The following is a 25,574-nucleotide window of genomic DNA, read 5'->3' as shown; positions in this document are numbered from 1 at the left end:
CACAGTTAAGGCGCCTGCATCCCACATCGGAGTGCCTCGGCTCAACCTCTGCTTCCTGCCAGTGTGCACCCTGGGAGGCAGCAGGTGAGGGTTCAGGGTTCAAGTGCTTGGGACCCTGCCACCCATGTGGGAGACTCTGATGGAGTTCATTGCTCCTGGGTTCAGCTGGTTCATGCCTCTGGCTGTTTTAAGCATCTGGGGAATGAGCCGGTGGATAGAAAATTTCTATCTCTGTCTCTATCAAATAAACAAAAAATTTTTAAAGAAAACAAAAGACGGACTACAACCAGACAGCAGATCCGGTCCGCCCATCATTCACCTGCACACCCTCCGCATCCACACGGCCACAGCCTCTCTCTGTTCAGCACTGTACTGCTTCCTGCCTCGGTTCCTGGCCCTTGCACTTTCCTCTGCTTGGATATCCTCCTCCTACCATTCTTTTCACGGCTTCTCCTTCCCACCACAGGTGCACTTTTCTTATTTGCTCTCATTTGAATTGTTTAAACAAAATCTTGGGGCAGGAATTGTGGCGCAGGGAGTTCGCCCACTGCTTGGGACACACACATCCCAAATCAGAGTGCCTGGTTCGAGTCTCAGCTACTCCACTTTTGCTCCAGCTTCCTGCTAATGCACCTGGGAAGACAGTGGGAACCGGCCCAAGTACTTGGGCTCCTGCCACTCATATGGGAGACCAGGATGCAGTTCCTGGCTCCTGGCTGCAGCATGGCCCAGAGCTGGCTGTTGCAGCCATTTGAGGAGTGAGCCAGAGGATGTTCTGTCTCTCCCTCTCTCTGTCACTCTGCCTTTCAAATAAATTTTAAAAAGCAGGGGAGGGGGCAGCATTGTGGTGTAGCACCACCTACAACGCCAGCATCCCATATGGGTACCAGTTCAAGTCCCAGCTGTTCTAATTCTGATCCAGTGCCTTGCTAATGTGCCTGGGAAAGCAGCAAAAGATGGCCCAAGTCCTTGGGCCCCTGTACCCATGTGGGAGACCCAGAGGAGGCTGCTGGCTCCTGGCTTCGGTCTGGCCCAGCCCTGGCCGTTGTAGCCATTTGGGGAGTGAACCAGAAGATGGAAGATTTCTCTCTCTACTTCTCCCTTTCTCTAACTGCCTTTCAAATAAATAAAATAAATCATTTAAAAAATAATAATAAGCACCTCCAAGACCATGGTACAATTCAGAGCCATCTTCCCTGAGCCTCCCCACAGGACTCGGGGGGGCAGCCAACAGCAGTAGGGACAGCAAGGCCATCGAGAACGTGAGACGTGCACGTACAACTCTATCTCTAATCCATCTACACAGGCAGATCTTAGCGGCTGCTACTGACAGATCTGTGTTGCGTACAGAGGAGAGACAGTTCCTTTGCTCAAATATCGGCTGGTCTACTACGTGCCTGGCTGCATTCTCAGCCCTAGAGGCATGGCAATGAGCAAAGCACCCTCTAGGAGCTCACATGCTGAGAGGAACACAAGCAAATAATATGCAATGCTCGATGCTCGGCTGATAGTAGTCAGGAGCGGGGGAGTACAAGGGTACAGGAATGCACCATTGTGCAAGATGGACTGTAATGAGGGGGAAGTTTCAGCTGAGACTGGTCACCTGGATCAGGGTGCCCCTAGCACAGCCAACAGCAGGCACAAAGGCCCTGGGGCAGCAGAGTGGTAGGTAACGAGTGTCATTAATAAAATCTGCATCATTACATCCTGTAGCTATAACATGCATTTGTATTGTGGTATAACAAACAAGACACAACAGAGACCTTACTTCTAAGAGGTCATACACCAAATCCCTTGGCGATTTCTAGGTAATGATATTATGCGTGGTTGAAATTTTTTTTTTTGCTTTGGTTACCTATATTTCCTACACAAAAATTATAATTAGCTAGCTATCTAATAAAGACAAATACAGGGTGCAGCAGCTGACACCCATTGTGATGTCCACATCCCACACAGAGTGCCTGGTTCAAGTCCATGCTCCCCTGCCTCTGATGCAGCTCCCTCTAATGCACACCCTGGAAGCAGGAGGGGATGGCCCGAGTACTCGTGTTCCTGCAACCCACTTGGAAGACCCGGATTGAGTTCTGGGTTCCTGGCTTCCGCCTGGCCCAGTTCTGGCTGTCACAGGAATTTGGAGAGTAAACCAGCAGATCCATTGTCTCTCTGGCTTTCAGATGATGAGGAGGAGGAGGATGATAAAGACGAATACAAATAAGACGTAGGAGGCATTAGGAGGTGTTGCCAGAATGGCCCAGAGGACAAAAGCTCTCTGGAGAAGGCAGTGATGCATGGCTAAAATTTTATTTATTTATTTATTTGAGAGACATAAAAAGCAAGCTCCCATCCTAAGGTTCACTCCACCCCACTCCCCCACCAATGCCTACAACAACCAGGGCTGGGGCCAAAGCCAAGGGCCAGGAACATAATGCAGGTCTTCCACATGGCTGGAAGGAACCCGGTTATGTGCCACCCAGGGTCTGCATCTGCAGGAAGCTGGGGTCAGGAGCCGGAGGTGGGAAATCATACCCAATCACTCCAACAGGCCATGTGGGCGGCCTAACCGCTAGCCCAGACACCCACTCCTGATTTATGCTTAACACAGGGAAACCCAATCATGCAAATGATCTTATTTCCCTCTTTGTTTTTACTGGCAGTCTTGTCAGAGCCAAACCTGTCATCTGCTTCCGGCGGGCAGCCAGGCCTGGTAGCAAGCATTTTGCTACTCAGCCCTCCTGCTGCGTTTGTCTTAGCTGGTTTCCGTAGTTTTCCTTTGTCCAACTCCCTGTCCCTGTTGGAGGTACAGACTCCAGTGACCTGGGTGCCCCACATCTTAAACCCTGATGGAGTGAGGTGGGCACGAACAAAGCAAAGATCCAGCCAACAGAGCCAAGAGGTACTTCGTGAACTCTTGAAAAGGCAATGACCAGGGGGCCTTGGCACACTGGGAAAGAGGATCCCCACCCCGGGGGGACCTCAGCTTTCCCGGTACTGGAACCCTGTAGTCCAGAATGGAGTGGGGAGGGTCCAGTGTATCAGCTTCTACGCAGGGGGTAAAACGGCCTTTTACACAGAGCACAGGCTAAAGGTGCTTCCCTGAGGCTCAGTTCCCTCACCCAGAAATGGGATCTCGCGTGGACCAGGTCCACAGCGACTGGGAGAAACAGCTGTCACTGGGCGGAATCTTGGGGCGAAGCCATTCTGCTGTCAGCAACAGTGTTTATGTTTTGCAAGAATCGGTATTCATTGCTGGTATTTCTGACTGCCCGGTGCGTGCCTGGCCCTCTGTGTTTCATCATCTCTTTGCTGGCAATTCTGGCAGCACCTCATCACCAATAGCCTCACCTAGCAGTAGGTGTTCCCAACCTCAGTGTGCAGGGGAGAGGCGTTATCAGGAACACAGTCCCGGTGTTCGGAAGGCTGGAGACAGTCACCCCAGGAAAGCAAGCGGCCTCTCTAGGGCTGAGGTGTGAACTCAGCATCCTTACTCTGCACCTCAGAAGTCAAGGGGACCTCGCTGAACCTCAGTCTTCCCCTCTGTTAGTCAACTGGCGCAGGCGCAGCCTCTTATCTGTGGCGCAATCTACATTCTATGCCCCGGTACCCGCCGCCATTACTGACATTCTATGCCCCGGTACCAGCCGCCATTATTGAAAGCCAGGTAGCCACATGGCCCAAATTACCTGTGCCTAGCTCCACCCCCAACCTAATGGAATTGGCTAATTCCTACCTCACTGCCCACCCTCTGGAAAAACTATATTAGACCCCCATCGCAGACACGAGGTCTCTTTTTCCTTCGCCGCCCCTTCACTCTGGTCTGTAGGGTGTTCCCCAATAAACCCTTTCCCTTACTCCGGTGTTCGGTGTGTTTTGTGACAGATAACATTAATATATAACACCCTCTGTTGTTTTAGACGTATTTATTTTATTTGAAAGGCAGAGGCAGAGAGAGAGAAAGAGAGAGAGAGAGAGGTCTTTCATCTGCTGGTCCACTCCCTCCAGCTCGGCCGATCTGAACCCAGGAGCCTCTTCCGGGTCTCCCACGTGAGTGCAGGGGCCCAAGGACTTGGGCCATCTTCCACTGCTTTCCCAGGCCACAGCAGAGGGCTGGATCGGAAGTGGGGCAGCCAGGACTCGAACCAGCACCCATATGGGATGCTGGCACTGCAAGCAGTGGCTTTACCTGCTACACCACGGGCGCTGGCCCCCAGTCTTTCCCTCTTTAAAATAATGATCATACAAGGGTGACGTGGGAACTAAATGATCTCATGTGAAAAACAGTGTTTATCAATAACCAAAGGATTCTGATAACGGCCCTTAGTCATCTGACAAATAAGCTGAGAACAAGGTAAAAGATTAAGAGACTCTATTGCAAAGGGGAACTTTTCCATGGCAGGAAAATAAATCTTTGATAAGCATTAAATATCTGAAAGTCAGGACAAGTCCAGAAAGGCTTTTAAAAAGAGAAAGAGAGCGAGAGCGAGAGAGATCAATCACTTGGAGCAAATCTGTTCAATAACAAGCACAGATACCTGAGTCCTCAGGTTCATGACCAGTCACCCTGTACAATTTCAGGAGTGCATTTAGAATCAAATATTTGAAATGTTTTACACATTCGCTGTTATCTGTTATCAAATTCCAGATGGATTAACCATAAAACAATTCCCCTGCTCAAAAACACAGAAAAGCAATTCAACTGCTAGCGCCTAGCAAGGAAAGTCCCGAAGCTGAAACTGCAGCTGCCTTATCTCCAGGTCGGATCTGCTTTCTGCTCGGCTCGGGTTTCACGCTCACGCTGGCTCCTCCAGGACAGCAGCTCGCTCAGCTTGGCTCAGCTGAGCATTTTAATACTGGGCTGGGCAACTCATAAATTAGGGAGCTCTGTTTGCAGACTCAAAAATAACACCTCAGTCCAAAGCCAAGGGATTGAGGAGCCTGGAGGAGGGCGGCTGAGCCGGGCTGCCCTCCCTGTCTGGATACAGCAGGTGCCCAGGGGCCATCCACACGGAAGAATGACTGATGATGGAGAACGGAGAAGCAACCCAGAGCAAGCCAAATATGCCAGGCATGTGGGGCCCAGCACAGCCTGGAGCAGGAGGAGGGGTCCCAGGGTCGGGAGAGGCGCGCCGGGCCAGCCAGGGGCCCATTCCTTCTGTTTGTCTGCCCATCTACTCTTGTCCAAGTTGTCCTTAGAGTAAGCGCCATTGCCCTCTGCAATGCCCACTGCTCCCCTCCCTCTCCATCTGCAAAGCGCCAGTTCTAGCAGAGTGGTCTTGGTTTAAAATTCAAGTTCCAGGCCTGGCCCAGGTTTATAAGTCAACAGCTCTCAGCCTGCATTTCTCCTGAGTTAAAAAGGAGATTGTTAAGCCTCCACCTGCGATGCCAGCATCTCAATATGGGCACCGGTTTGCGTCCTGTCCTGGCTGCTCCACTTCCCATCCAGGTCCCTGCTAATGTGCCTGGAAAAGCAGAGGAAGATGGCCCAAGTGCTTGGGCCCCTGCACCCACATGGGAGACCCAGAGGAAGCTCCTAGCTGGGCCTAGCCCCAGCTGTTGTAGCCGTTTGGGAAGTGAGCTAGTGGATGGAAGATCTCTCTCTAACTTTGCCTTTCAAATAAATAAATCTTTACAAAGAAAGTATTAGAGGCACTTTAAAGATAGGACAGTTTCAGGAGCTAGAGGGCTGACTCGGTCAGCCAAAGGCCTGGAAACAGTTGCTAATTAGCTTATCAGCATTTCAAAGGCTGAGCCAAGGTGGTGGGGGTGGGGCTTGGCAAATATTTACTTCCCTCCCCTCATTTCCAGGAGTCACAATCGCTGTCCAGTTCCCTTGCCCTCCTCTGGGCCTCCCGGCCACTCCCTCAGCTGCCCGGGGGGGGGGGGGGGGGGGTGGCCCTCTGCCATGCCCACTGCTCCCCTCCCTCTCCATCTGCAAAGTGCAGCTGAGGCTGGAAGTCGCAGGACTGTGCAGTGACATTCGCGATTTAGCCCCCAGTCCCTGCCCTGCTGCACTGGGGCTTCCCCTCCCAGACCCCCAGAACATTCCAGGTAATCTGCTGGTTGCACTGATGCCCCCCACCCCCATGCTATAAATGCCACACTGGGGGAGAGGTCACTCCTCCTGGGGAGGTCCCCAGCTGGGGTCAGAATCAGGTGGATTTCTAAGGCCCTTTGTACAATTGATTTCTCTTTAGGAAGCAGAGCTGGGAGGGAAGAGAGGAATGAAACATGTTCAAGCTCCCATGACTGAAAGGATGGCCAGGGGCTGCATCAGCTAGCTGTGCTGGAGGCGGGAAGCGGGGGAGGGGCAGACAAAATTTAAGAAACTTCCTCTTCTCCATTATAATACACTGCCCTAGAAGTCCAAAAAAAGCCACCTCCACTCTGAGGACCCTACAGCCAACCCCCATACCCCATCAAACCACTGCCAGCTATGGAGGGAGTTAGACCCAGGAACCCCAACACCCTGGGGAGGGGCAGAGGCTGGGGTGTGTCTTGACCTGGCCTTGGGGACCAGCATCAGAGAAAGAGAGAGAGAAAAGTTGCCAGGCGGGGAGGCTGCCAGAGGTGCTGCCAATGGATGAGGGACAGAGGGCCCCAATGTGGGTGGCTGGGGAGCCCCGGGCCCCCACTACCAAGGTGAGTCCACAGCCCCTTCCCCAGCCCAGGGGGTCAGAAGCTCTGCAGGGCACCAGAATCTGGCTGAGACCCTCTGCTCAGGATGGACCGGGGTCGGGGGAGGGGGTTCCAAGGAGGGGCCAGGCTGGGTCGAGGATGGGCCGAGGCTTAGGGCAAGGCCCACACACCTTATCACCCCCATCAATCAAATCCCAGTGCACCAGCCAGCCTCCAGGCTCTGACCCGGCTGTTCCCTCAGGCTAACACATCCTTCCTGGTGGAGCCCTGTGGCCTGATCTTTTCCCGCCTGGAAGCTCCCATCAAAGAGGCCCTCTCGGACCACCTGCCTCCCCCACAGTAGGTGGGGAGGGAGGGAGGAGCCAGCAGAGTCCCACACTTCCCTCTACCCCCAGCTTCAGAAACCCTGCTTTCAACCACTGTCGAATGAATGAGTGAGGGACCAGCGGCTGGGAGGGCTGGGCGGTGCCCTTGGCTGACAGGTGTGCCAGGCTGGGGGTGGAGAAGGAGTTTCGGCAAGCACTGGTGTGGCCCAGGATGGGGGGAGGGAGAGGGCGGTGAACCTGCCACTCCGGTTCTCCAACCTTGCTAGCTGGCAGCAGGGCTGCACCCAGCCGGCCACGATATTCTCCTGCTGCGGCCCTGGGCTCAGCAAGCCTGGTGCTGTACAGCCAAGGGGGTTTCCTCCCAGCCCCTCCTCGCCCCATTGAAACTGAGGGACCAGGAGCTCAGTAACCTGTGTCCCTGTCAGGTTCCTGGCCCCCAGACCTCCTGGCTCCTGGCATTCCCCCTCTCAGACAAGGGAGGCCGCCTCCTCCCTCGCCAGCTCAGGGCCACCCAGCACCCCAGCTGGCTCCCCAGGCTTGCCAGCTGCTGCAGCCCACGCAGGGCCTCGGCCCACCTGCGTCCTGAATGTGCCCATTGTCTGGCAACTTGGCGTCTCAGCAGTTTTCCTGGGGCAAGGGTGGACGTGTGACGTAGCACACAGTAGGCCTCAGACCCTGCCATCTGGGATGCAAACGCCACCTTCCCAGCAGTCAAGCGGCTGATGGACAGCAGAATTCATATTTCAATTTATCGAAAATTCCAACTGAAAACTCCCAGAAACGTCCAGGAGGAAGCAGCACAGGGGCCACCTTGCAGGGATGACATTTTCCATTGCAGATCAAAGCTCAAAAGCTTCATGGAAATGGAATTAAGAGGCGAGTTTAGGGTGGCCTTTTGGTGCAGCGGGGCTAGCCACTGCTTGGGATGCCTGCGTGCCATCTCAGTGCCTGGGATGCCTCTGTTCCAGTTTCCTGCTAATGTGCCTTCCGGGAGATCTGATGAGTCTCCTGGTCCCGGCCTGGCCCAGCCCTGGCGGTTGCAGCCATTTGGGGAACAAACCAGTGGTGAAAGATCTATATGCATCTCTCTCTCTCTCTCCCTATCTCTGCCTTCCAAATGAATAAACTATTTTTTTAAAAAAAGGTACATTTGGTTTGGTGCAAAAAAAATTTTTTTTCTTGCGGCACCAGCACACCGGGTTCTAGTCCCGGTCGGGGCGCCGGGTTCTGTCCCGGTTGCCCCTCTTCCAGGCCAGCTCTCTGCTGTGGCCAGGGAGGGCAGTGGAGGATGGCCCAAGTGCTTGGGCCCTGCACCCCATGGGAGACCAGGATGGGCACCTGGCTCCTGCCATCGGATCAGCGCGGTGCGCCGGCTGCAGCACGCCGGCCGTGACGGCCATTGGAGGGTGAACCAACAGCAAAGGAAGACCTTTCTCTCTGTCTCTCTCTCTCACTGTCCACTCTGCCTGTCAAAAAAAAAAAAAAGAAAGAAAGAAAAAAAAGAAAAGGAGTCGGAGTCCATGAAGCCTCAGCTCTCAAAGGCACTCTCCAGGGGCCAGGAAAGGAGGCCTTCTAAGAAGGGGTCAGGACAGGATGCAGGATGCTGAGCGCGAGTTGGGGGGGGGGGGGGGCGGCACCTGGGAGACCATGAGCACAGGATGGGTAAAAGCATCCTCTTGGAGACACCCCTGGGAGACACCAGCCAGGCCACCTGGGAGTGAACCAGCAGACAGAAGCTTTCTCTCTCTCTCTCTCTGCCTTTCAAATAATAAATATATTTTTTAAAAAATTTAAAGGGGGGGGCAGCAGCAGTAGTGGAGGCTGGAGAGTCCCCCTCCCCCACCCATAAGTCTCTTGGCCCAGGGGAAGACTCAAGGACCCCAGGAGATGGAAAAGGACAATATTACTGAGCCACGGAGGCTCGGGACAGGCTCAGTGAGGGGCTGGGCAGAGATCCGGCAAGAATCAGCTCACGTGACACAAATCCTCACCCTGCTTCATAAATCATCAGCAACCAGGGCTGGCGCTGTGGTCAAAGCCGCTGCCTCTGCACCAGCATCCCATATGGGTGCTGGTTCAAGTCCCAGCTGCTCCTCTTCCAATCCAGCTCTGCTTATGGCCTGGGAAAGCAGCGGAAGATGGCCGAAGTGCTTGGGCCCCTGCACCCATGTGGGAGACCTGGAAGAAGCGCCAGACTCCTGGCTGCGGTGGGCCCAGTCCTAGTCGTTGCAGTTATTTGGGGAGTGAACCAATGGATGAAAGATCAATCTTTCCAAAGGTCGATCTCTCTCTGTCTCTCTTTTCATCTCTGTAACTCTTTCAAATAAATAAATCTTTAAAAAAGTCATCAGCAACCTCTGGAACCTTGTACCTCCCCCAACGCCCACAACATGCCAGAATCTGCCCCTGCCATCGGATTCCACAGAGAGACCAGCCCACCCAGATTCCACAGAGAGACCTCCACATCTGCACACCCTCCCTCCTAAGATTTGCACTTGAACCAGGAGTTGGGTGCGAAAAATCACCTTAGATTTGGGGAGCCCAAGGAGCAGAGAGACAGGGGCTGAAGCTCTTCCCAATGCGGAATCCTCTCTGGCTGCTTATGCCTTCAGCATTTATGCTGTTTTTCAAATCTAAAGCAGCAATAATAATGTTAACCAAGTTAAGCGTGTTGGGCTGGCTGGTGGCTCAGTGGCTTTGGGTCCCAGTCTCCCATGCAGCTTTCCCTGCCAATGGGCCTGGGAAGGCAGTGGAGGGTGGCACAAGTACTTGGGCCCCGGCACCCACGTTGGGGTTTCTTGCACCTGTCTTCAGCCTGTACCGGCCCTGGCTGTTGGGGCCATTTGGGTTGCAAATCTCTGGGTGGAAGATTCCTCCCCCAATTCCATCATTCTGCTTTTCAAATAAATACATCTTTTTCAAAAAGCTGGAAGACCTTTATGCAGTTAAAAAAAAAAAAAAAGTGCTGAAAAGCAAAGTCACAACCTTGCCATCAAATCCCTGCTGAAACCTCACACCTGGTAGGTGACATTCACTTGCCTGCGTGGAACAGCCCCTAACCATCTTCAGTGGTTCAGATGAGAGGATTAACAGGAAGAAGAAAAAGAGAACAAGAAATCGAAACTAAATTCCAAAGAAAATCAGCACAGTTTAAGTTTCAAAATCAAAGACTCAGATGAGAAGCACCCATCTGGGAGGGGTGGAGAGGATTTCTTTTTAAATCCCAGGCTTGAGCCGAGAGAGCAAAAGGCACAGGAAATACACCCACAGGTTCCGTCTTCTCCAGAAAGATCGGGTCCTGTCCGCAGGCCTGGGAGCTGGGGTGAGAGCAGTGTGGAAGCCCTCAGCCGGAAGCCGAAGGCAAGAGAGCCAGGGCCAGGATCTCCGGGGGCTATGAGTAAGGCCTGCACCTGACGCGTCCGTTTCTATGAAAGGGTGATGTCACGCTTGATTCAACCTTCACACAGAAACCTCACCAGCAGAGGCCTCTCCAAGCTGGTGACTCAGGGCCCGCCCTGCCTATCACTGGGCCGGCGGCTGATTCAGGCAGTGACCACAGACACAGGTCACTGGGTCCCCGGTTCCGTCACATCATCACCCCGGCTCCCACACCAGGGTGGTGAGAAACGTGCACATCCTGGCACTAAAGTCCCAGGTGGGCCCTGGGACACTGGGGCCCGTGCCCCGAGGAGGGGGTCAGCTCAGGGGCAGGGCAGGGCAGCGGGGAGAGCTCATCAGGCCTGGGTTTGGATCTGCCACCCTGGAGGACATGTGGGCAATGAAGTGTTAGTGTCGGCAGCAGGGGCGTCCCCTACCACGGGGCACAGTGCCAACCTCTGCAGCACACCCCTGCCATTTGGCTCGGTGCTGGCGTCTCTAAGCACACACCCTATCACCTGCCTCACTGTCTTTGACTTTTAAGATTTACTTATCTATTTGAAAGGCAGAGTGACAGAAACAGAGAGGTCTTCCTTCTGCTGGTTCACTCCCCAAATGGCCACAGTGGCCTGGGCTTGGTGAGGCTGAAGCAGGAGCCAGGAACTCCATCCGGGCTTCCATGTGAGTGGCAGGGGCCCAAGCACTTGGGACGTTTCCCACTGCCTTCCCCGGCACGTTAGCAGGGAGCCAGACTGAACGTGGAGTGGCCGGGACTCGAACTGGCGCTCTGAGATGGGATACGGGCACTGCAAGTGGAGGCCCCCACAGATCGCTGTCTCATCTCCTCTAAGTACGAGGGCAGGGACGTCTGTCCCCTGCTGTATCCTCAAGGCCTCGCCCAGTGTGGGGCAGGTGCTTCATATACAATCGTTCAGTGGCGGGACAGGCCTCCGTCCCCCGCAAGGACTTCACTTCCTCTGAGACAGGCAGATAAGGAATTAGTCACCCCCTCACCTGGCTGGACAGAGCCTGTCTGACTGCCACCAGAACACAAAGCTGCACTCTCACTCCCTGTCTGTGGGACCTGTGCCGGCCACAGCCGTCACTTCTCTCAGGGCTGTCCTCAGAGTTCAGGGAGACAGCGTATATGACAAAAACAACACAGCTCCAGAGTTCACCCAAGGATGAAACAGCACATATTTTTCGATGAGTATATTTCAAACAATGCAAGGTCATACTTAGAAAGTATAAAGTTTGCTACTGTTTCTCTGGAGTTTAAATGTAACCCGAACATCCTGTGTATTTATTCACTAAACGTGCCAACCCTACACATTCTGCACTTGTCATCGGGAGGGCATGATGATGGGTCTCACTTATGTAAAGATGTAGAAGAGGGGCCAGCATTGGAGTGTCGCAGGCTAAGCCATATGGGTGCCGGTTTGTGTCCCAGCTACTCCACTTCTGATCCAGCTCCCTGCTGACGATCCTAGCATAGCAGCAGAAGATGGCCGAGTCCTTGGGCGCCTGCACCCACATGGGAGAACCAGATGATGCTCCTGGCGCCTGTCTTTAGCCTGGCCCAGCCTTGGCCATTGCAGCCATTTGGGCAGTGAACCAGCAGGTGGAAGATCTCTTCTCTGTCTCCATACCCCCCTATAACTCTGCCTTTCAAATAAACAAATCTTTAAATTTTTTTTTTTTCCCAGAAATCCTTGCACTACCAGACCCTCTCAATGAACATTTATTGACCAGATGGATTCCGGACCTGTGAGATTCTTATCTTGGCCAAGATCTGATGCAGTGAGCCTTAAATTTCTTTGAAACTTCTGGGTGTCTCAACGAACTCCTTCCAGGCCTCTCTGCGTTGCCAAGAACTGGAAGAACGGACACTGGGTCTTAAACAATTCATGGGCCTGAGGTTTCCCGGAGGTGCCAGGTGCAAGGTGTATCTGGGAGCTTTGCTCAAGGAAGGTGTGACCCAGACAATAGGAACCCGAGCAGATGGCCCCAGCGGGCTCGGCTGGCTAGCGTTTAGATTTTGATCGGGTGCCGCCTTACACCCAGAAGTGTGGGAAGCAATGGCTCCTCTGACCTTTAGAGTCCGGACTGCAAGCTGTTCTCTGACAAGACAATTAGGTCAGGTTACACCAGGGTGTGCTGAGGGGGGTGGGAGGGGTGACGGCTCAGAGGAAGCAGGCGTCTTGCAGAAGGAATGCCCTGAGAACACCCTGCTCCGAGGGTGCCTCCTGCACCTCAGGCTGGGGAAGCCTATCTCCTCTTTAAAATAGAGAAATAGCCCCTGAAATGAAAAGTCTAGACCTGTTATATACGTTCTGAACTGCACAGTCACCCCGTTCATTCGTTCATTCAACAGAGGCCCATACGCCAGGCACCATTCCAGCACCCAGGAGCACAAGACAAAGCCACAGGGCCTCCAGAACTTCTATTCCAGTGGTAAGAGACAGGCAGCCAACAGGAGAGAGAAGGGAAACACACAGCAGGGGAGGCTGAAGGACTGGAGAGAAGCCAAGCCCAGAGGCGGCAGGGCAGTGCTGGGGGCAGGGCAGTGCTGGGGGCAGGGTCAAAGAAGAGCCTCAGAAAAAGGCTGGGCAGGCTCCCTATCTCTCTGCCTCTGCCTCTCTGTGTAAATCTGCCTTTAAATAAATAAATCTTAAAAAAAAAAAAAAGGGGGGGAGGGGGGCTGGCACTGTGGCCTAGCAGGTAAAGCCACCACCGGCATCCCATATGGGCGCCGTTCAAGTTCCGGCTGCTCCACTTCCGATCCAGCTCTCTGCTGTGGCCTGGGAAAGCAGAAGATGGCCCGAGTGCTTGGGCACCTGTAACCCGCATGGGAGACCAAGAAGCTCCTGGCTTCAGATCAGCACAGCTCCTGTTGTTGTGGTCATCTGAGGAGTGAACCAGTAGATGGAAGACCTCTCTCTCTCTCTACCTCTCTGTGTCAATCTGCCTTTCAAATAAATAAATCTTAAAAAACAAAAACAAACAAACAAACAGGCTGGGCAGGGTTGCAGAGCAGTGAAGGTGCCGAGTGGGACGGTCGAGTGGGACGGTGGCATCCCATAAACGAGTGCCTGGTTCAAGTCCAGTCTCCACCTCTGTTCCAGCTTCCTGTGACGTCACTGGAGATAACACATGGACTTGGGTCCCTGCCAGCCGTGGAGAAGACCTGGACTGAGTTCTGGGCTCCAGGCTTCAGTCTGGCCCAGCTCCGACTGCATTTGGTGGGCAAAGCAGCAGGTTGGGGCTCTGTCTCTATTTTACTCTTTCAAATAAAATGAAACTAAACTTAAAAAAAAAAAAAAAAAGGCAGCCACAGGGAGGGGGTGACCTTTGAGACAGTACAGGCAGAGCAAAGAGCCAGTCCAGAAGTGGCTGGACACGGTGAGCGTGAAGCAAGCAGGAGGAGATGGGGTCCCCAGGTCCAGGGAGCCAGGAGGCAGCGCACAGCAGCTGCACAAGTCTCAGACAGGGCTTGGGCTTTCACTGTGTGAAGTGGGGGGCTGTGAGCGATCTTAAACAGGAGTGACATTTTCACATTTAATTTTAAAAACCACGGCTCCGACTGCTGAGTGGAGAAAGGGCTGCGTTGGGGAAGCAGTGCGAGAAGCAGGGAGACCCGGGGAGGATGCTGCGTCGGCACTCGGAGACTTCTCTCCTGGGCACGTCTGCGTGCCAAGCCACAGAAACAGGTGTTCCTCTTGGCCTTGAACTTGCCCAGGTAAAACAAATCTGGAAAGCTTTCGCTTGGTTACAAGTTCTCCTCAATTACAAAGCAAGCTAATTATTACCTGGGATGTGCCCAATTATCCCACGGGGCCTCATTTTGCTCCCGGGGATCAGGCTCAACCTTTCCCAAGAGGCCCCATTGGGTCCTAGTGGTAACCACATAGCTCCTTCTCCCGGGTCCCTGCCTGCGGGAAGCACCCTCCCCAAGTCCCCGCTGGAGTCCCTGCTCCTCTTCCCCGGGTCTTGAATGAAGAGGATTTTGTGGGACTCAGAGCATTGAAAGACTGCAAGGGAAGGGAGTGGGGCTGTGAAAGTCCGGGAGGCAAACAGGCTGAAAACAGCCCAGAAGACAAGAGAGGCTCTTTCAAAGGCAAAGAGGCTGAATTCCAGCATCACAATTCCAGTTGGCAGTTGCAATTGCCCGGCCTTAGAAAGGTAGACCCAGCTCCCCGCTAAGGCAGCAGAAGACCCAAACGCCTGGGCCCCTGCCACCCACTGGGCGACCTGCTGGAGCTACTACAGGCCCCACCCTAGCTGCTGTGGAGTGGTTGGAAGATCTCTATCTCTCCTGCTCTCTCTGCCTTTGAGATCCTGAGTCAGGCACAGGCAGGTTTTGTATTCAAGTCCTGGGCTCTGCCTCCACCCCTGCCACTCCCTGGCTGGTGACCTGAGGCAAACTGTCCAACCTGAGCTTTGTTTTGTCTTTCAGAGTGGGTGACAATGACAGTTCCCACCTCCTGCCACCGGTGAGGGTGAACCGGAACAGCAACTCTGCGAGGCCCAGTAGGTCAAGATCTGAATTTTCCACTTCTTTGATAGTGCCACCTTTGGCTCCTTGGCATCCTCAAACTCAACATATGCCTAACCCTCCCCTTTCTTCCCTAATCCTAGGGTCAGCATGAAGAAACATTCTAGAAGCTTCTGGAATTTCTTCTTAGACTCATTTAGGTTCTGGAAACTCTGAAGTATTCCCCTAGATCAACTGTCTTCAGAGAGGCAGACCCATAACATCTCTCCCAATCTCAGGGAACAGTGACCCACCGTGTGATCTTTATGGATGCTGGTGTTTGTCACAATACAAATACAAGAGGCAGGGTTTGGCCTAGCAGTTGAGACACTGGTTGGAACACCCCAGTCCCATGTCAGAGTACCTTGGTTTGGTACCAGGCTCCACTCCTGCCTCCAGCTTCCTACTCATGTAGACTCTAGAAGGCAGCAAGTGATGGCTCAAGCAGTTGGGTCCCTGCCACCCACATGGGTGACCTTGAGTGTGTTTCTGCCTCCTGGCTTTGGCTAGGGCCAACATTTGGATAGTGAGCCAGTGGAATGAGAGCCTTGTCTCTCTGATGCTCAGATAAAATTAATTAAAGACAAAGAAGTCGGGGCTGGCACTGTGGCACAGCAGGTTAAAGTCCCATCCTGGGGCACCAGCATCCCATATGGGTGCCAATTTGAGTCCCAGCTGCTCCACTTCCAATCCAGCTCCCCGTTAACACACCTGGGAAAGTAGCAGAGGCTCGCCCAAGTCCATGGGCCCCTGCGCCCACATGGGAGACCCAGAGGAAGCTCCTGGTTCCTGGCTTTGGATCAGCTCAGCTCCAGCCAATGTAGCCATGTGGGGAGTGAACCAATGGACAAAAGATCTCTTTCTCTCTGTGTGTCTCTACCTCTCTCTATAACTCTGTCTTTCAAGTAAATAAAATAAATCTTTAAAAAAAAAAAAAAGACAAAGAAGTCAGACTATTATTGCATTTCCACAAGGAAACTCTGAAAAGGATTAATTAATAACAAGAGACTAATAAAATCAGTCAGCTGTGCACCGGGGAAGAGTAGACAGGCTGGCAGGGAGTTGTCGGCTGCCATGTGCACATGAGAATTGTTTCAGATATATATGAAAGTACACAGCTGAACTTATATTTTAGCCAAGTGATTGGCTCCTGAAAGAACAGGAAGAGAACATCCCCCATCGCCTGTGGATCAGGGTAATCCAGTGCCCCAGCTGCGGTCACAGCCCCCTCCTCAGAGCCTCTCCCGCCCCTGTCTGGAAGGCACAACTGCACCTCCTTTTCCTGGGGCACCCTCGCCCTAAAGCCAACCCTTCCTGGCACCCCCTGTACGTTCTTCCTCCCTCCACTGCACCAGGATCACCAGCAGGGGTGGGTCTTCAGTCTGGAGCGCAGGGGGAAGGTGGTGCACCTGCTCCTTCTCTGGGACCCTGTCCCCACCCTGTCCACGACACTTTCCCAGGCAGAACCACAGCTCTTATCTCTCCCTGGCCCCAGGCTGGACAACCGATGCCCACACCCTGGCTGGCACCTGGTGGGTTTACTCAGCAAACATCTGTGGCCCCGCCCCTGGGTTGTCCAGGGCAGGAAACCGGTGGCCTCCTGGGGGAATGTGCAGGAGGGTAAGTGATAGGGGGCTGGGGCAGAACATTTCTGGCAGACAGGCATCGCAGAGTAATAACCAAGCAGACGCTAGCCAGTTCAAGGTCACCTTGACTCCTCCCTCGCAGCTCCCCGCTCCCGGCCCTGCTCCCAGCTGCTCCTAGTCCTACTCCTTCCACCCTTTCCCAGCCCCCAGCAAGCCCACCAGAGCCCACCCGGAGCACACGGCTCAGTGGCAAGCAAGAGCATTTGCTTTTCTAATAAAGGCGCCCAGGTCCTCCCGCTGTTTGCCAGGCACTGTTTGCTTAACACAGAAGCAGCCGAGCCAGCAAACCGGTTGGGCTGGTTTGCTGAGCAGGAGGGGACCAGGGAAGACTTTGGAACCACTGGTGAAACCAGGAAGAGTCCCAAACCCAGGGCACCAAGCATGGCGGGGCTCTACACTCACTGTATAGACGGGCACCCGGGGAACCTCCCCTAGGCTGACCCAGGGCATTGCCTGGATCTAAGCCTGGACAGACAGAAAAAAAAAAAAGCCTTCCAAGTTCAGGGGCCACAGCACCTTGGGGGAAGCAGAGGGCAGGGGGCAGACAAGACGGGGAGGAAGAGGAAAAAACAGTAAAAGGGGGCTTATAAAAGAGAAACTGACATTAGCAAGAAAGGGCAGAGACCACCTCAAATTTTTTTTTGATCGCGCCAAGATGGAAAACGCATACAAGTGACTAAGTGCCCTTCCATTTCCGGATGCAGGTTTAAGGTCTCCCTTCCCCACCCCCACGCGGCTTTCAGGAATGAGCACTCAATACCCAGATCCCCAAGGACAGACTCAGGGCCACAGTTCAATTTCAAGAGCACGACTCACTGGGCATGTAGCCCTGGCCGGCATATTAGAAAGTTCTATCAACACATTCTCCCTGCCCTTTTGCAATCACCCTCCAGGGCTGGTGCAAGGCCACGGTGAGTGTGGGAGCAAGCGCAGATCCACTCACGCATTCATTCACTTGTTCCAAACAACACGCCAGAGCCTACTACGTCTGTGAAACACTAGCCACGTTCGTTTTCAATCAGGTGTGCCTTCAATTAATTCACACCGGCTTCATTGTTGACTAAAGGAATGAATGAACATTTTAAATTCTCGCCACAGGCCCGTGATATCAGCCCCATTTCACAGATGGGGTAACTGAGGGTCAGAGAAGTAAAGGGAATTATCCAAAGCCACAGAGCTAGTAGCTGGAATTCAAACCTGGACTGTTTGGTGTCCTTGCTCCCTGGATTGTTATCCTAACCAGCCAAAGCTCATTTCATTCCCCTCCACAGAAATTTCGAAAGGAGACTGGGTCCAGGCAGAGTAAAACCAAGAGTCTGAGCTGGGACAGGTGCCTCTCGGGGACTTCCGGGTCTTGGCAGCTCCTGGAAGATGTGAGAGCTGATTGCTTTAGCTCTGGCTTATCTGGGGCCCTGCTTGGAAGGGAATGTGTAACAGACACTGCGGCGAGCATTTCAGTAGAGAGGCCTCGCCCCATAAAAAGCCCCAGAGAGCAGACAGGGGTTTCCATAACCACCTGGCAGGTCCAGCAGGCCCCACAGGATGGAGCAGGGGACTTCCTTAAATGGGCTCGCTGGGCCTGGGGCTTGGCCTCAGATACAAAGGCAAGAGAAGGACAGAAAGGCAACCCGGGAGTCGGTCTCCTCTCCCAGCACGCTCCGCTTCAGCCTGGTCACAGACACACATGACCGGGAGAGTTTGAGAGGTGAGGGAGTCGGGATCTGATGATGTGAGGTGACCCCCAGGTCGGGTTTTCGTGTTTGCTCTTGGAAAGCCCAGTTTAATTCAAGGGCCTGCACACTGTTGGCACCAGCTTCCAGTGCATCCTTCAGAAAGGAGAAAGGGGCGAGTGCAAGCCACGCAGGTGGGCGTCTGTCTACCAGGTCAACCCACTAAGCAGCCAAAACTCAAACCCGAAACCCAGGCGCCATTTGTCCAGGGCCTGACCCTTTCACCAGGGTGAAAGCCTGCCAGCTTTTCGCTCCTCCACCCCACGTCAACGTAGCGCTGCCTGCACTGAGTTAACACACCTGCAACCCTGAAGGGTCTAGCGGCCTGGGTCTGTGCAGAGGAGGAGGGAAACAGGCAGCAACTCTCATCAGTTCACAGTTGAATTTTCCTGAACATATTCTCCCCTCTGGGAACTCAGAGAAACCATGGGATACGCACAAGGCGGGGCACAGGTTGACCCCAGCAAACCTCACCCAAGTCTCCTGGGCTCAGGCAACACCCGACTTGGGACACGCGACAGCTCCCCGTGGGAAAAAGGCGACAAGTTCCCTGTTTTCAAACTCTGTACAAAGCCATTGCGTCGCCTTGGTGCCCACGTTCGAGCACGCCATCTCCCACACCGCCGGGCAAGCGAGGCTGCCCTCGGAAACCCCAGCCCCCTTCTTTACAGCAAGCCAGCCCCTAAGGTCCCTAGGGTCCCACGTGTGACTTTATCAGAAGGGCACTTCCATCTGGGGGTGCAAGGAGACTGCACGGCACAGAAAGGCTAGAAAGAAGTGAAATGTCAGGAAATCTGGTGAGTGGGGGTGGGATCAGCAGCATAAAGAGAACTGGAACCAACCACACCAGAAGCTTGTGGAATGCTGGGCGGAGGTGTCTCTCCCACCTCCACTTCCTGGTCTCACCCACCACCGGCATTGCCACAGCTCCTCAGGCATCCCACCCCATCAACACCGGCTGAGAAATTCACACCAGTCCCCTAGATCCCGTTCTTTAAAGTCCTTATTTATGTTTATTTGAAAAGCATGGAGGCAGAGACAGACCTCCTCTCTGCCGGTCCACTCTGCAAACGCACAGACAAGGCGAGAGGTAGGAGCCCAGGCGCCTGCACCCTCACCTGCTGCTTCCCAGGATGTGCACTGGCACCAAGTTGGAAGTGCAGCTGGCACTTGAAGCCAGCCACAATGCGATACGGGATGCCAGTGCCCCACTAGGCCAAACACCCACCTGCTCCCCCAAGCTCCCTGGCTCCCCTTTTTAGGATGGGGGAGAAAGAGGAAAGAGAAAGATCAGATACAGCTCCTTCTGCAGATGAGCGAATTGCTTGTGCCTCAGTTTCCCCATTTGCAAAATAGAAATAAAAGGATATGAAATACATGAAGCATGAGATGGGGCTACAGTGACTTAGAGGCACTGCTTTCATAATACAATAATGACGATGATAATAAATCTGCAGTAATGTTATTGGCCAGGCACAGAGCGTAGAGGGAGGAAATAAAAAGACTAAGCCAAACGTCTTGGTGCAGAGAAGCAAAGGGACCACCTGCCCCGCCGTTCAGATGGGCAAGTTTGCCTCCTCCCAGAAGCCAGCCCTCACCGACACCCATCACAACATCCCAGCCACCCCTGCCCTTTCCCACGGCACTGCCCACGCCCCACAGTGCCCTCGGAGGGGGTGCTGACCATTCTCAGCAACCTGCCAGGCTGTGCAATACAGCTCCTCCATTCATTCCCGAGGCCAGCCAGAGAGGAAGGACAAGAGGACCCAGGCTGAGAACCGGGGGACCCCCGTGCCACTGGGTGGATGGCACAGCCTTTCTGATCCCACCGAACGCAGACGGGTCTCAGAGGCAGCCCGGGCTCACCAGGAGGGCTGCAGTCCCCCTGAAAGCACGCGGCGCCCCTGTGGTGACTACGCCTGAAGTTCAGAATAACTACGCCCGGCACATGAGCAGGATTTTCCCGTGGGCAAAGACTGGAAGAGCCAGCGCATGGGGGAGGGGGTGCTCTTTTTACCGCTGCTTTGATTGTTACCACACTTGCCCAATCCACTGAAGTCAGGAGGCAGGATAAAGTGGTTGGACGCCAGGCAGGCACCTGGGAACCAGCAAAACGGCAAGAGAACCTGCCCTGTCCCTACTCCCACCCCAGGGCTGCAGGGAAGGGGAACAAAGCGAATTCTAGATTATCACAGTGATAAGATCCAGAAGCCCATCCAGCTTTTGCGTGCATTTTCACTCCCTGAGTCAGAGCGCCTAATTTTTTTTTAAATCATTATTTCTTGAGGAAATAGTAGCTCCAATGAATGTCTTCACCTCTGAGAACAGAGTCACAGCGCTGGGAACTAAGAGGGCTCCGCAGGCACCCCACAAAGGGTTTGTGATGGAGCCTGGGGTCAGAACCCCGAGTTCCAACTCCTGCTCAAGGCTGGCTCTGGCCAATCACGGATCACCCTCCCGTCCTCAGTTTGCTCATCTGGGAAATGGGAATATTCCTGTCCCGCTGTCCCACCTGGCGCAGTCTGCCGCGACAGACTGGCCCTAAAGTGGTCAGGACCGCATGGGAGACACCGAAGGCCACCGAGTGCCGCCCCCTCCCGGGCACACAGTGGTCCAGGCGGTCAGTGCCCGTTCCCCAGCCGGCGCTCGGCGCTCCCCGCCCCACCCCTCCATCGCTGTAAATTCCAAAGCGCTGCCGTTGGAGCCGGGAAGGGAGCTGGCTGGTTCCGACCGCACCCCACCGCGCCCAGGGCCTCCCGCGGTGCCCTCACCTCTGCCCAGGACTCGGCCTCTCTCCAAGTGCCGCCGGGGCACGGTGAACCTGTAGCTCTCGGCGCCAAAGCCGGGGTGGCAGGGCTCGGGCTCCTGGCAGAGCGTCGAGGAGACCTGGACAGGTGGAAAGGCACCGAGCTGGGGTTACTCAGTGGGGCGAGGGGCTCCCTCCCGCCCACACCGAAACCGACCGCCCCGCCTCGGGCGGGCGTCGACGTCATCCTCTCCTACCCCGAAACTCTCGGGGGAGGGGGCGCGGGGGCACCTCCGGCGCGGCCACCTTGCCCTCGTCTCACCGGAGCGCTTTCTACGCCTCCCGACCCCACTTTGCGTGGCCTGGTTCCTCGCCTGCTCGTCTTCCCCCCTCGTCCCCGGGGTCCCCCTTGGCTCTGTACGCGGCAGGTCCTTTACCTGTACCGAAGCCCCTTCCCTCACCTGAGCGAGTCCCCACTGCTGCTGGCTCCCCCTCTTTCCCACATTCGGACCCTCGTCCCGCCGCGACCCAGCGCCCCCAGGCGAGGCGCGCCCCCAACCTGGGCCGCTGCCCGAGGGGGCGGGCAAAGCCGCGCGCGTCCCTGCCCCCTTCCACGCCGGAGCGCCGCGCGGCTCCCAGGCCGTTCCGGCGCTTGGGATCCAAACTTTCTTGCAAGAAGAGAAGCGAAGAAGACGCGGGAGAGGACGGGGCGCGGGGCGGGACCCGACGTACCTGCAGCAGCAGCAGCAGCAGCAGCGACAGCGCGGGAGAACCGCGGCGTGGAGGACCCATGGCGCGCCGGCGGGGGCCGAGCGAGGGCGAGGGCCGGGCGCGGTCGGCTCGGCTCGGGCTGGGCTGGGCCGAGCTACAGTCGGGCCGGACTTCCGCGAACTCGCAGGTGCTCCGCGGCTCCGACGCCACTGAGCCGGGCAGCGCCGCAGCCGCCAGGTGAGCCCCGAGGGCTCCGCCCCTGGCGGCTCTGATTGGCTGAGGATGCACCTGCCTGGCAGCAGCCAATGAGCGGCGCGGCGCGGCCTCCTCTTCCTCCGCGGGGCAGAGCAGACGCCACGCCCCGGTCCCGGCCCCGGCCCCGCCTTGGGCCCCGCGTCCGCCGATCCGCGACCCCCAGCTGATGGCCGGCAGAGAGAGGGCCAGCTATGGACCTGCAGGATTCCGAACCCACCACGGTGGAATCCTAGCCCCACTGGTGGCTCCCTACAACCTGAGGTCAGAAAGGACTTCAGCCTTTAGCTGTTTTTTTTCCCCCAAAATCTACCTTTCAGCTGCCCTCTTCCACGGGTCAGTGAATTAGTAAATACAATTAGTAATACCAGCGTTAGTGCACGATGACAGCCATGTACAGGGCAGGCATTTTGCATGGCCATGAAGACACCAGCTCTATGAGAGTGCCTGGGTTCGAGTCCTGGCTCCACACCCCAGCTCTGCTCCCGATTCTTCCTGCTGATGCAGACCCTGGAAGGCCACTCCAGGGGCTGATGCCACGCAGGAGGAAAACTGGGTTGAGTCCACCTCTGGCTGTTGCAGGCATTTGGGGAATGAACCAGCAGATGGGTGGAAGAAAGAAGGTTCCGGAAGGAAGGAAGCTCTCTGAAGGCATGAGGAGTAACAATAGTGACACTGGGTGCTGGGCTCCAAGCTGAGCATAAACACATCTCAAAACAGCACAGAGCTGTGTTATTTATTCCCATCGAATAGATGGGCAACTAGGGCAGAGAGGCTGAGGCCAGTAGGGGGTGACTGAGGACAGGAACCCACCACCCTCTGATTCCAGCCCTTCTACCAGCTGCACCCGGGTGGCCTGATAGTCTTCCAGCTGGAACTGTGGTTTTTAATCTGTTTTTATGTTTATTTTTTGATTTATTTCCATCCACTTGAAGGGCAGAGCAAAGAGGAAAGGGAAAGAGAGAGAGGAGAGAGACAGGGAGAATGCTCTGTCCACTGGTTCACTCCCTAAATAGTTGTTAACACCTAGGCTGGGCCTGCCTGCATTAGCAGGAAATGAGTGGGAAGTGGAGTAGCTGGGGCTGGAGCCAGACACTCTGACATGGGCTGGGCGCCCTCAATCTGTTTTTTAATGTTAACCTGGAAGAGACCCTTTGGAGGCCACTCATTGGTTATTTGCAAGTAACTCACTCAATAACACAGAGCGAGTCAGTGTTAAAGCCAAGACCGGAACCCAAGACCTCTTGATCTCCACTTGGGGGCCCGGAATGACACGGGCCCACCGCAGCAGCCACCGCCTTCTCTAACTTGTCACAGGCAAAACAGTTTCAGGGAGTAGGTGCTCACTGCAGCAGCTGGGACCCCACTCGATCCCAAATCCCATACCAGGTGCCTGCATTCCGGTCCCAGCTCCACTTCCTATTGCAGCTCCCTGCTCACACACACCCTGGGAAGGCAATCCCCGGGCCCCTCCCACCTGTACTGGAGACCAGGATGGAGTTCCAGTCTCCTGGCTTCAGGCTGGCCCAGCCCCGGCTGGTGCAGGTATTTGGGGAGTGAACCAGTGGACAGATCTCTCTTTCAAATTAAAATGAAAATAAATAAAAATTAAAATAATTTTAGGATCCAAGGCAGGACAGACCGGCAAGCGCTGGACCAGGCAGCTTTCCCCTCTGCCCACTGTGGCCGGCGGCATCTGCGTGGTTGGCTGCCCTGCTTCCCCTCCTCTTCCCAGCATGCTCAGGATCGCAGAGCAGTCTGCGGGGCCACTCACCAGCCTGTGGCCTGGGGCACCGCAATGTTCTCATCTGTGTAATGAGCTGGCGGTAGATAATGCGAAAGCCATCAGCCAGCAGAATGTTTGGGGTGGCGGTTGTTCCTTTGAAGGGCCCCTCCCCTCCATTCCTTTGTCTGGAATATTCCACCCAGAGCCAAAGAGGATGGGGGCCCAGGAGGGCACCTTCTCCGCTGCTTATCTTAAACCGGGACAGCGTTTCCAGGCAGCCCGGTGCCCCCGGAGCTGACCCCTGGGATCACATGGGTTTCCAAGCACACACCCAGGCCTAGACTCTGGTTTCTAGATTTCGGCATCTTGGCTCCCTCTGCCTCTTAACCCACCAGGAGGCCCAGAGGGAGAAGGCTCCGGCATTTCCTCTCCCACCGAGGCTCCTGCAGGACTGAGCATTAAACAAGATAATGGAAATACAGACCGAGGCGCTGCCCCTCTGGGGCAGCCTTGTTCGTTTATTTTGTTTCTCCCAGTTATGTAAAAATACATATTTGATGCCGCCCCTGGGCCCAGGGAGCCTGTGGGGCTCTGCTTTCTTCTACCCAGCAGGCCCTGGCCTTGCCCTCCGCGGCAACTTCTCATCGACTCTTCCATTACACTCTGCTAATTCAATAAAAAGGGTTTTAGCCAACAATTAGGGGCAGGGAGGACAGGTCAGGCCTGATGCGGGCTTCAGACTTCTCGGCAAGTCCTTCTGCAAGCTCCCAGCAGGGTCCAGAGGGCCCCGCCCCTACCCTGCTGTCCAGGCTGGGGAGGGGACAGAGAAGGGTGCCCCGAGGGACTGCCCTGGCCCCCTCTTTGGGTACCTCTTTGTGAGGATCCCAGGAGGTACTGCGGGCCCCTAGTGCACCAGTCCAGCTCTGTGGCTCATGGCCTCTGACCTCTGACCTCAGGCTTTCCCCCAAGTCACTTTGTCTCTGCCAGCCTCACTTTCCTCATCTGTAAAATGGGTGTGATTGGCCTCAGTTCCCATGGTTCTCCTAAGCGCTAGCATTCCTGGCCCAATACCTGCCCTTCCTGCTTCCAGGCAAAATGACGCATTCCCTGGGAGCTCCCCCTGCCCCAGGCTCTCCTTCCTCTCCCCCTCACCCTCCCCCAGACCCGGAAGTCTGAAGAGATAGCTATCTGAGGACAACTTTCACTGCTAGCTGGTCCTAGGGACCCTCCCAGGCTCATTTGCATTTGAAAGCGCCTCACAGGGTGACCTTGCTTCTGGCCAAGCAATGAAAGCTTGGGACCTCCTAAGCTCCTCCCAGGTGTCCCTGCATGGGCTTCCTGGGTGGGGTCCAGGGGCCCCCTGAGATTGTATGCAAACCTGCCGTGTAGCTGGTGAGGCGGATTCTCCCTTAGCTTCTCACCCAGGGGAGAGAACCCAAAACCCAGGAGTTGAGCTCTCCCCCAGGGCCAGTTGCTCACTGTGGAATTTCAGGCATCAACAACAGGGAGAAGAAATGTTGGCCTCCAGGAAGATTGCAGACCCTGCCGCCCGGTGCCAACCCGCATCCGGCCAGCGATGGCGCGGGTCCGCCTTGCAGGGTGTGGCTCTGAGGGACTTTTCACTCCTGGCTCTCCAGGCCACTGGTCGGCTGTGGGCGCTCACTAATGATGATGCCCCCAGATGGCCGGTGCCTTTCCTCCCTGGGCAAGGGGCGTTGATAACAGTGCTCAGAATTGGGGGGTGTGTGTGGCAGGGGTGTGCCGCTCTGCTGGGGAGGAGCCCAGGCCCAGGGAGAGTGGAATCACATCACGTGGGTGGTGCCAGATCAGGCCTAGGTGCTTGGAAAGAGGGGGGTCCCATTCCTGCAGCCCCTGGGGGCTCCTGACACCTC

At 55.2% G+C, this 25,574-nt stretch overlaps 1 protein-coding gene across 2 annotated transcripts in view; it reads right to left on the bottom strand.

Annotated features, from left to right (window-relative positions):
• CDH1 (cadherin 1) overlaps positions 1 to 21,939 on the bottom strand; it is a 66,950-nt gene extending 45,011 nt beyond the window's left edge. Inside the window, exons 1-2 of one of the 2 annotated variants that reach the window (XM_002711639.6) lie at positions 21,726 to 21,939; positions 21,019 to 21,133 (exon numbers count right to left, since the gene is read on the bottom strand). In XM_002711639.6, coding sequence (XP_002711685.2) covers positions 21,019 to 21,133; positions 21,726 to 21,785 — 175 coding nt within the window. In that variant the 5' untranslated portion in view covers positions 21,786 to 21,939. Of the gene's footprint in view, positions 1 to 21,018; positions 21,137 to 21,725 lie in introns of both variants that reach the window. The other variant, XM_089320382.1, reaches the window with a different exon arrangement.
• Between the last annotated feature and the right edge of the window lie 3,635 nt (positions 21,940 to 25,574).

The sequence above is a fragment of the Oryctolagus cuniculus genome, chromosome 18, assembly GCF_051225735.1.
Source record: "Oryctolagus cuniculus isolate XC-2025 breed Fujian yellow rabbit chromosome 18, ASM5122573v1, whole genome shotgun sequence".
Taxonomy (NCBI): Eukaryota; Metazoa; Chordata; class Mammalia; order Lagomorpha; family Leporidae; genus Oryctolagus; species Oryctolagus cuniculus.
This window is presented reverse-complemented; position numbering and strand designations above follow the sequence as displayed.